At 36.3% G+C, this 10257-nt stretch overlaps 1 protein-coding gene across 1 annotated transcript; it reads right to left on the bottom strand.

The window, feature by feature from the left end:
* Positions 1 to 398: 398 nt before the first annotated feature.
* LOC132283471 (transcription factor ICE1-like) lies at positions 399 to 7429 on the bottom strand. Its single transcript, XM_059785417.1, has 4 exons — positions 6078 to 7429; positions 1601 to 1825; positions 1259 to 1429; positions 399 to 731 (listed from the first exon to the last, which is right to left on the bottom strand). The coding sequence occupies exons 1-4, from the start codon at positions 7197 to 7199 to the stop codon at positions 648 to 650; spliced, it is 1602 nt and encodes a 533-aa protein (XP_059641400.1). The 5' UTR covers positions 7200 to 7429; the 3' UTR covers positions 399 to 647.
* Between the last annotated feature and the right edge of the window lie 2828 nt (positions 7430 to 10257).

Raw genomic sequence — 10257 nt, 5'->3', positions numbered from 1 at the left:
AGTAACAAAAATAAGGGAAAGCAAGGCTTATGCAATATAGCCAAATAAAATGGAGACTTGCTGATGCACCAGTGAGAGAAGGCAGGTTAATATGCAGAGAAAGTAAGAGAGTGGATTGACCAGAACAGACTTAGATGAAATAATTATAAATGATTTTAAGAGTTAAATACGAGAGGTGTAATAAAATAGATCATGTTATCGACCATCACTTGGGATAAAGGATCCTGGATAAAGGAAAGGATCGATGATGACAACGATGACATGCGAAACAGGAATAAAAGAGAGTGCTAGATAAGTTGCTCATTTTATGCTACTATCATTCCACATCTCATCAAAATGCATGTTAGTAATGCACTGCTGCAGTTAGCCTAACTAAATCCAGTTGCAAAAGTAATAAATGTATGGCAATCCAAGGAGTTGATTTATTCCAAAGCAGAAAAAGCTAAAGGTTAATAGGTTCTCAAGTTTCTGCTCAATTGATAGAGCAATTTGAATAGATATAAACTAAGCTACAGAAAATCTATAAGCTGCTAATGACTTGGATTGGTTTGGCAGAATCGATCACTAGCTAAGCATGAGCACAAACTTATAAAGACAAAACCGATTCTACAAAATCTTGCTGCAGCTTGGATTTGACTGAAAGAGATCTACACCATGCCATGGAAGCTAGCTGATTCCAAGAGTACTGCTTTGATTTGCTCAGGATGGACGTCTTGACCTTCCTTCCAATGCTGAGAATAGAATACCATAAAAAATTAGTTCACTGTCTGTAGTCAAAAAGGTTATAGAATCAATAAGCCAGAGGTTTTTCTTCTTAGGATAGTATACTAAAGAAGAGTAGGATAGTATGTCCGGTTATGTCTGTTCAATTTTAGGTGGGAAACCATAGAAATATGCAGTGATAAAATCAATGAAAGATCTCAACAATGGATCATGAATGGTATTAATAATAGTCCACTTGGACAAATATAAGCAAGGATCTAAAACTTGTCTGGAATGAGAACTTATAAGCATCCAACTGATATCCATCAATAGGTGGTACCAAGCTCCTTGCCTGACTCAGTTGAAAAATTAAAATTTTCAGATCAACAATTCTAATTTTTAACTCATAGGGAAAATGGGATTCAACTTTTAATGTCTATTCTGAGAAGAGGGTGCCCGATGGGGGTGGGGAGAAGGCAGCTAGTTCCATGTGGAATGTTTGTATAGACTTATATGCTCCAAGGTTACAAATCTGAGAAAGGTCAAAGAAAAGTACCTCAGCTCGAAAGATATCCAATGCAAATCCATTGAAGGAGCTGATAACAGCTTGTTGGACATCTAGCCCAAGATTATCCAGAGCCTTCATAGTTGAGAGCAAGAGACCTGGTCTGCGGCCACAAAACATGTGGATTTTAACACCTCTTCCTTCTCTTAGCCTTACTTCTACCTAAAACCACATCAATATAGGCAATTGTCATTTTGAAAACTCTCTTGGATTATTAACAAGCGGATTCAGAATCTCATCCCCTACTGCAATACCACCAAGAAATATATACAAAACAAAAACTAACAAAGCAAGAAAGTAAGCATTGTTCAGGTAAAACAGTGAACTTTTTACCTTTGCAGGTTGTCCATTTGGGCTCAGAAAGGAAATCGGGCAAAGTTCTTCTTTGATACGGCAGGGCATGGTTGGAGCGGTGGGCGTCAAAGGATAGAAGGTTGTAGTGGGTGTCAATGAAGAACTAGGAGGAGTTGACTCCAGTTCGTTGTGGAGGTCATTAATCTTCTGCAGAAGGTCCTTCAAGTATTCAATTGCATCCCCAAGAATCGAAGCCCTGTCCATCTGTCAACACAAGAGAACAATGATCCACATAATACTATTGTATAGGGCACTACTACAATTTCAAAGCTTCAGAAGCATCTCATTACAGCTTCAATTGAACAGTAGCATAATCTGTAGTTCAAAGTTGCCTCATATTTTAATAAAAATTTCATTCGTTAGGCAGTTAAAAGTGCCAGCAGACAAACACAGTTATTTCCATACTGGAACTACAATGTTCACATGACCCAACAAGGTTTTAACTGATTTCAACAAGAAGTTGAATAAAGATGGCACTAGAGTATAAGCATTAAATTATGAAAGTGTGATTAAAAAGCAGACATGTCGTGAATGTTAGTGAGCTATAATTATGAAAATTTCACCAAAAGACACCAACTCCACTCAAACCGCCCCCCCCCCCCCCCCCCCCCCCAAAAGACAAAAAAAAAAAAAAAAAAAAAATCTCAGTTGCATCTCAACTCCATGTTGCATCATGAGAACGTTGTAGTTCCAGTATGGAAATAACTGTGTTTGTGTACTGGCACTTTTGACTGCCTAACTAATGAAATTTTTATTAATATATGAGGCGACTTTGGACTACAGATTATGCTATTGTTCAATCGAAGCTGTAATGAGATGCTTCTGAATATTTAAAATTGTAGTTGTGCCCTATAAAATGGTATCATGTGGAACAATTGCACCCCAAAAGTATATTTTGGAGTTTGAATCTGCAACAGCTCTTTACATTTAGTGGATTTTCCTCCTAGAGTTATGCTGTTTGATTCTGTGAGGAATTCTGCTGGAGTTGAGATGCAACTGAGATTTTTTGCTTTTAGTACAATGCCAGAAAGTTGGTGTCTTTTGGTGAAATTTTCATAATTATAGCTCACTAAAATTCACGACATGTCTGCTTTTTAATCACACTTTCATAATTTAATGCTTATACTCTAGTGCCATCTTTATTCAACTTGTGGTTGAAATCAGTTAAAACCTTGTTAGGTCATGAGAACATTGTAGTTCCAGTATGGAAATAACTGTGTTTCTCTGCTGGCACTTTTAACTGCCTAACGAATGAAATTTTTATTAAAATATGAGGCAACTTTGAACTACAGATTATGCTACTGTTGTATTGAAGCTGTAATGAGATGCTTATGAAGCTTTGAAATTGTAGTAGTGCCCTATAAAATAGTATTATGTGGATCGTTGTTCTCTTGTGTTGACAGATGGACAGGGCTTCGATTCTTGGGGATGCAATTGAATACTTGAAGGACCTTCTGCAGAAGATTAATGACCTCCACAACAAACTGGAGTCAACTCCTCCTAGTTCTTCATTGACACCCACCACAACCTTCTATCCTTTGACACCCACCGCTCCAACCATGCCTTGCCGTATCAAGGAAGAACTTTGCCCGGTTTCCTTGCTGAGCCCAAATGGACAACCTGCAAGGGTAAAAAGTTCACTCTTTTACCTGAACAATGCTTAGTTTCTTGCTTTGTTTGTTTTTGTTTTGTATATATTTCTTGGTGGTATTGCAGTAGGGGATGAGATTCTGAATCCGCTTGTTAATAATCCAAGAGAGTTTTCAAAATGACAATTGCCTATATTGATGTGGTTGATGTGACAATTGCCTATGTGTGATTTTAACACCTCTTCCTTCTCTTAGCCTTACTTCTACCTAAAACCACATCAATATAGGCAATTGTCATTTTGAAAACTCTCTTGGATTATTAACAAGCGGATTCAGAATCTCATCCCCTACTGCAATACCACCAAGAAATATATACAAAACAAAAACTAACAAAGCAAGAAAGTAAGCATTGTTCAGGTAAAAGAGTGAACTTTTTACCCCTGCAAGTTGTCCATTTGGGCTCAGCAAGGAAACCGGGCAAAGTTCTTCCTTGATACGGCAGGGCATGGTTGGAGCGGTGGGCATCAAAGGATAGAAGGTTGTGGTGGGTGTCAATGAAGAACTAGGAGGAGTTGACTCCAGTTCGTTGTGGAGGTCATTAATCTTCTGCAGAAGGTCCTTCAAGTATTCAATTGCATCCCAAGAATCGAAGCCCTGTCCATCTGTCAACACAAGAGAGCAACGATCCACATAATACTATTTTATAGGGCACTACTACAATTTCAAAGCTTCAGAAGCATCTCATTAGAGCTTCAATTGAACAGTAGCATAATCTGTAGTTCAAAGTTGCCTCATATTTTAATAAAAATTTCATTCGTCAGGCAGTTAAAAGTGCCAGCAGACAAACACAGTTATTTCCATACTGGAACAACAACGTTCTCATGACCCGACAAGGTTTTAACTGATTTCAACCACAAGTTGAATAAAGATGGCACTAGAGTATAAGCATTAAATTATGAAAGTGTGATTAAAAAGCAGACATGTCGTGAATTTTAGTGAGCTATAATTAGGAAAATTTCACCAAAAGACACCAACACCACAAAAACAAAAAAAAAAATCTCAGTTGCATCTCAACTCCAGCACAATTCCTCACAGAATCAAACAGCATAACTCTAGGAGGAAAATCCACTAAATGTAAACAGCTGTTGCAGATTCAAACTCCAAAATATACTTTTGGGGTGCAATTGTTTCACATGATACCATTTTATAGGGCACAACTACAATATTAAATATTCAGAAGCATCTCATTACAGCTTCAATTGAACAACAGCATAATCAGTAGTCCAAAGTCGCCTCATATATTAATAAAAATTTCATTACTTAGGCAGTTAAAAGTGCCAGTACACAAACACAGTTATTTCCATACTGGAACTACAACGTTCTCATGATGCAACAAGGTTTTAACCGATTTCAACCACAAGTTGAATAAAGATGGAACTAGTGAACAAGCACCAAATTATAAAAGTTTGATAAAAATGCAGACATGTCATGAATTTTAGTGAGCCATAATTATGAAAATTTCCCAAAAGACACAAACTTTCTGGCATTTGTACTAAAACCTTCCACTAAATTTGAGTGTTTCTGCAGTCTTCATTTAAGTATAAGTGAACGTATTTTGGGTCTTGGTTAAGAGTTTCTCTTCTCCCGCCCACCTCCCCCACAACCCCCACAACACCCCCCCCTCCACACCCACCTCTAGGAACAGCTGTTGCATATTCAAACTCCAAATAGGGTGCAATTGTTTCACAGTTTTCGAAGTGGTCCTCAAATTTGTGATTTGAGGAACTAAAGCTCAAATTAGTGTATATAAGAAATTTAAAATTCAATGTTTAGATACACCATCTGAGATACGGACACATGAATTTGAATTTAATGCATATAAAATTAAAATTTTAATTTAGAGAATGACAAATTGGTGGTGGTGGCAGGTGATGTGGGATGTTAAAGTGGTGTGGTGGTGATGGTAGATTGTTGGTGGAGGCAATATGATGACAGTGGCAAATGCAATCTATGGTGATGGTGGTGGTGTGTGGTAGTCTGGTGGCAAGGGAGGAGTGTTAAAAATGACAACTCGATGGTGAAGATGATAGTAACAATGATGATGGTGACGGCAGCCGGCAGCAACAGTTGTGATGGGGTAGATGGTTGTGCAAGCATGGGAGTGGAGGTGGTAATAATGGTAACTGATGGTACTGGTGGCAGCAATTTTGGCTATGGTATAGGTGATGGACCTAGTGGTACCTCAAGAAGAGTTGGGACCTCACATAGGCAATGACAGAAGAAAATGACCTTCGATGATATTGATAGAAAACCACAGATCTGTCAGTTAGAAATATAAAATTCAATTTGAGATTCAGTGTACCAAAAAATAACACCACACATAAATATTCACATTCATTTTAATATTTAAAATGACTTTATCCTTGTATGATAAAGTTTCATTTCTTTCTGTGGTCCAACAATTTGAGTCAGTTTTTAAAACCACTTCACCAAGTTCATGTGAGTGAATTTAATGCTAACATTCATATCAATTCACATACCTTTTGAAACCATGCAAAACAAAAAAAAAAAAAAAAAATGCAACTAATCAAACAAAGTGAGTAATGGAAAAAACTACATAATGAAAATGAGAAGCCAAAACATATTAACAATTTATACTGTAATTTATGAAATATCGCTGCAAGGAAATTCTGATAGTCATAATCAAGTCATATACCTTCAGAATTCATGCAAAACAGGAGATGCAACTAATCAACCAAAATGAGGAAAGGATAGAAATGCATAAATGTAAAAGAGAACGAGAACGACCTAAAGTTTAACAACAATTTATACCATAATTAAAGACATGAATGCATGAAAATTCTTACCTTGCTTATCTTTGGGACAATAGACCTCAGCATGTAAAGCCTATCATTGAGCTTCTTCCGGCGGCGCCTTTCAGCCATCAAATTTTTAGCTGGAAGCCCCTTCTTCTTCCCTTTCTGATCACCACCAGTGACGCTACCATTCTTGATACTCTCTTCCCCCTTGACGTTCTCTGTAAATTCATCAGAATCATAATTCAAACCCGACCCATCAGTGGTCACATCTTCCACATCATTCCAGTTGCTGTTCTTCCTTTTTTTTCCTATCACTTCACCCACTTCCCTCTTCCCATTGTACCCTTCATCATTACCAAAATCCCTGCTACCTTCAGTAGCCAAAACCCCCAAATTGCCACCATTATTGGTCAAATTCCTCCGCAGAGCCGCTCTTTTCTGAAAAAGAGTGGGCTGTGCGCTAATGGAATCAAAATTCTCCAGTGGTTTCAACAGGTTAGACCTATTCAGAAACAAAGAATTACCAGAACCCTCTTCAAGACCTCGAATTCCCGTCCAATTGAAACCGGAACTGGCCGTAACGTTGTTTCCGGTCAATTGAAGCAAATGGGTACTTGAGAAGTGGTGATCTGAGGTCAAGTTGGGAGTACCCATCAGGGTTTGTGAACTTAAATCGGTGAAACCATTCAAAACCCCACCTCCATTGTTCAAAGCACTCAAGGCTTGGGTATTCTCAAGAAACCCAGTTTCGCAACCCAGATCGAAACTAGTATCTAATGGGTTGTTAGGAATTACAGTGAGGTTTGATGGGATGGTTGGCTTTGGAGGCAAAAAGTACTGTACCTGAGATGGATTGAGATTGTTGAACACTGAAGCTGATGATGGTGAACAAGAAGAGGACGAGTCCACCGGTTGTAACAGCAGATTGTTATCAGCTTCAGCGAAGTTTGGTGAGAAGGTGATGTCTCTGATGTCATGGTGGTTTTGGATGTCATTGTTAGTTACGTACCATTCTTCGCTTCCAACGTCAAGCAAGGATTTGAATGTGGGGATTGAATCCATTTCGTCTTTGTTCTCTACAGTTCCTTTGTTGTTGTTTCGAGCCCATGAAGCTGTTTCTTCACCATCTCTATCTTCCATCCAAACAACGCCGTTAACTTCTGATAACATGATTTTTCGGAGTTTCTTTGATGGGTATTCTCGGCAATCTGAAGGAAAATAATGGAGCAAAGTAAAAAGTAGAATTCAGATCAGGGGAGAGAGAGACGTTATAGAAAGAAATGGAGAAGAGGACATTGCAGAATGAACAGGGCAGTAGCTTTTTCAGACGTCATATTTGAGGCAACTGTGACACATATAGCTGTGAACGTTACGTTTTCAGGGCTGTTATGATTGTTGTAGAATCATATAAATATATACATATACATATATATATATATATATATGCCCACAGCAAGACACTTCTTTTCCGTGCAAAATCTACGAGAACATCATTTAGATTAACAATTTAAAAAAAAATTTCTTAAGACATCAAAATAAATTCTCTTTAACGATGGAGTGATTTATTAATATATTTAATTAACTTTTAACATATATCAACAACTCCTGTAATTAGAGAGAGCTTAAAAAAATAATAATAATAAAATAAATTAAAAATTAAAAAGAGTTTTTCTATAAATTATAAATATTGTGAAAGGGGCTCTCATGTAAACTCTTCATCCTTATTTGTTATGATACTTGACCACTCGTCGTTCGTAGGATCAAATGCAATATGATGTCACAGAATAGATCGAATTGGTAAGGGTATGAGCTCTCAATATTTATATAAATATATTTAAGGTAATTATAGTGATACCCCATGTAGTTTTGTCTAATTATAATCTGAAAAGTATTATATACCCAGGTATGATACCAGGGGACGGTGGGAGCCGTTGGACCATTGATAGGGTGGTGAGCCCACCACATGCAAAGGTTGGAATGACCCCGGGATACCATATCTGGGATATTTAATATTTTCTTAAGTCGGTGATATTTATGCCTTTATTACACTAACTTTCCCTATTAGCATCTGACAAGTATATGATATTAAATTGAATGGTCAAATAACAATTTTAACCTTACTTTATTTAATGACATCTAATCCAAAAAAAACTAAAAAAAGTCCATAAAACTAAAATTATTATAATCTTAAATAAATTATATTTATACTCTTAAAATAAATGGTAAAATTACATGTGTCCTTTTCATTCATTCCTTCTCTATGTGTATTCACCATGTCATCATCTTGTAAGTTTCCCCTATTGTATTTATACAAAATCAAATTTCATGAATCCTTTGTTTTTGTATCGAAGGGGTACTCTTTTTTTTTCTTTTTCTTTTTTCACAAATAGGGTGTAAGAAACCTAATTATATGTTAGCAATTTTCATAGTTGTCGAACCTAAATGCAACATGGTGGCTACCACCTATGATTCTTGTGAAAAGACCAATTATTGTGTGTTTGGAGTCGCCACCAAACATTAGATTATGGTGTCTTAGATCACTTATGGACGTCTAAGATTATGTTAGTGTGCTTGGTTATTTAGACACTTTCGAGCTCTAAACGTGAGCCTTTGATATGTTAATTTCTACCCAATCTCCGTGAACCAAATTAGTGGATTTAGGAGTTTGATTATGCATACAGAATCTATTAAGAAACCCCCCCCCCCCCCCTATCTATGGTACGGATGGTTACCTACTTTTCATGTCGCTAAGTAGATTAAAGCGTTTTACAAAACTTAAGATGTAGCATCTAGGGATGCTTGATTTATCATAACCTTAAAAGTTATACCATATCAATAAGTGATAAAATCTATGCCTTGGTAGGCGTATGTGAATGTGTGAAATTGAAAATTGAATTGAACTATTTGTTTTAAAAAAGTATATTGATGTGTGAACATTTGAGCTATTCAAAATTTGACTTGAAATCAATTTGAAAAAATAGTGTTTGATTTGAAAAGAGTTATTTGGCATATGAGCCTTACAAAATCCTTTTGACTCTAAAAATTGAATTTGAATTGAAAAAGTCTTAAAAATGAGTGAACTTGAAAAGAGTTTTGATTTGTATCAGGAGTTAATTTACGAGCCTTAAGTTGATTTGAGTGTTTCATGGTTCACATGTGAGTTAATATTATGAGTTTCGAACCTAAGGGTACACTTACTCGTGAGTTTGACTTGGGATGGACTTAACATGTGTAAGTAATGAATGACTAAAAAATACAAGTCTTAATGACTAGTGTTCGATGTGCCTAAATTGTTGATGACTTGAGAATGCGAATATGAGAGACTCGTGTGAAGATGTTTGAACTTAGGTCTAACTAGCGTAGGTATATAGGTTCTTGAATAACTTGAGGATGACCTAAAAAATCATGTTCATGTTGGGATTCATATGCCCTGACATTGTGAATTCTTATGTGGATTGTATAGACATTGTTATTTATCTGAAATGACATTTATGTATTGTACAATTGGTGAATATTAATGTATTATGTTTTGATTCATGATAGAATTAAATATGTCCACTTGATTACAAAAGATACTTATATGTATTTGATGACGATCAATACAAGAATATAAATAGTGATCATAAATAGTTCATAGTAAGTAAGTAAGGATGGAAACTATATCCGCGATAGATTGAGATATATTGCGAAAGCTATCGTATGCAATTCTTCTCTATCATCATCATGGTATTTGATTCTCAAGCACGAGAGAAGTATAAACTATTTTATTAATTAGTAATTACTTTGATTTGTTCGACGGAGCCTACAGGATCCAATGACCGATACATTGATAAATTATGTAATTAATAGTTAGAGGGTTACTATAATGACCCAATCTAGTAGATCTGGACCGATGTCGGGTGGTGTAAACATAAGCCGAGTTCCTACCAGAACCCGAGGTTAATTCAGGGGCAAAATGGTCATTTTAAGGGTAAGATAGAGAAGTAGTTTGACTCTAAATGAGTCTAAGGAAGTCAATCTAAGTCTTCATGGCCTTATAAACTCATTTCGTAAGGTTCTAGGTGCAAGAACAATGTTTTCACACAATTGGCCCTTTTTGGTTTAGAAGATTTTCAGATTATCCCATACTAAAGTAGTCATAACTTCCCCTACAGTTGAAATATTTGGATGTGGTTGGTAACATTGGAAATCTGACTCAAAAATCTTAAAATTGGAGTCAAATTTGACC

This window comes from Cornus florida, unplaced genomic scaffold (genome assembly GCF_030987335.1).
Source record: "Cornus florida cultivar Cherokee Brave unplaced genomic scaffold, ASM3098733v1 CherokeeBrave_3.0.0_Hap2_Chr11, whole genome shotgun sequence".
Classification (NCBI taxonomy): domain Eukaryota; kingdom Viridiplantae; phylum Streptophyta; class Magnoliopsida; order Cornales; family Cornaceae; genus Cornus; species Cornus florida.
This window is presented reverse-complemented; position numbering and strand designations above follow the sequence as displayed.

What these genes read in the sequence shown, in the direction of transcription:
- LOC132283471 (XM_059785417.1), bottom strand. Translation starts at nt 7,199, where the DNA reads ATGTTATCAGAAGTTAACGGCGTTGTTTGGATGGAAGATAGAGATGGT. An exon ending in TTGTCCCAAAGATAAGCAAG is followed by an intron (nt 1,826 to 6,077) that starts GTAAGAATTTTC and finishes TTGTGTTGACAG; the next exon opens with ATGGACAGGGCTTCGATTCT. An exon ending in CAAATGGACAACCTGCAAAG is followed by an intron (nt 1,430 to 1,600) that starts GTAAAAAGTTCA and finishes ATGTGGTTTTAG; the next exon opens with GTAGAAGTAAGGCTAAGAGA.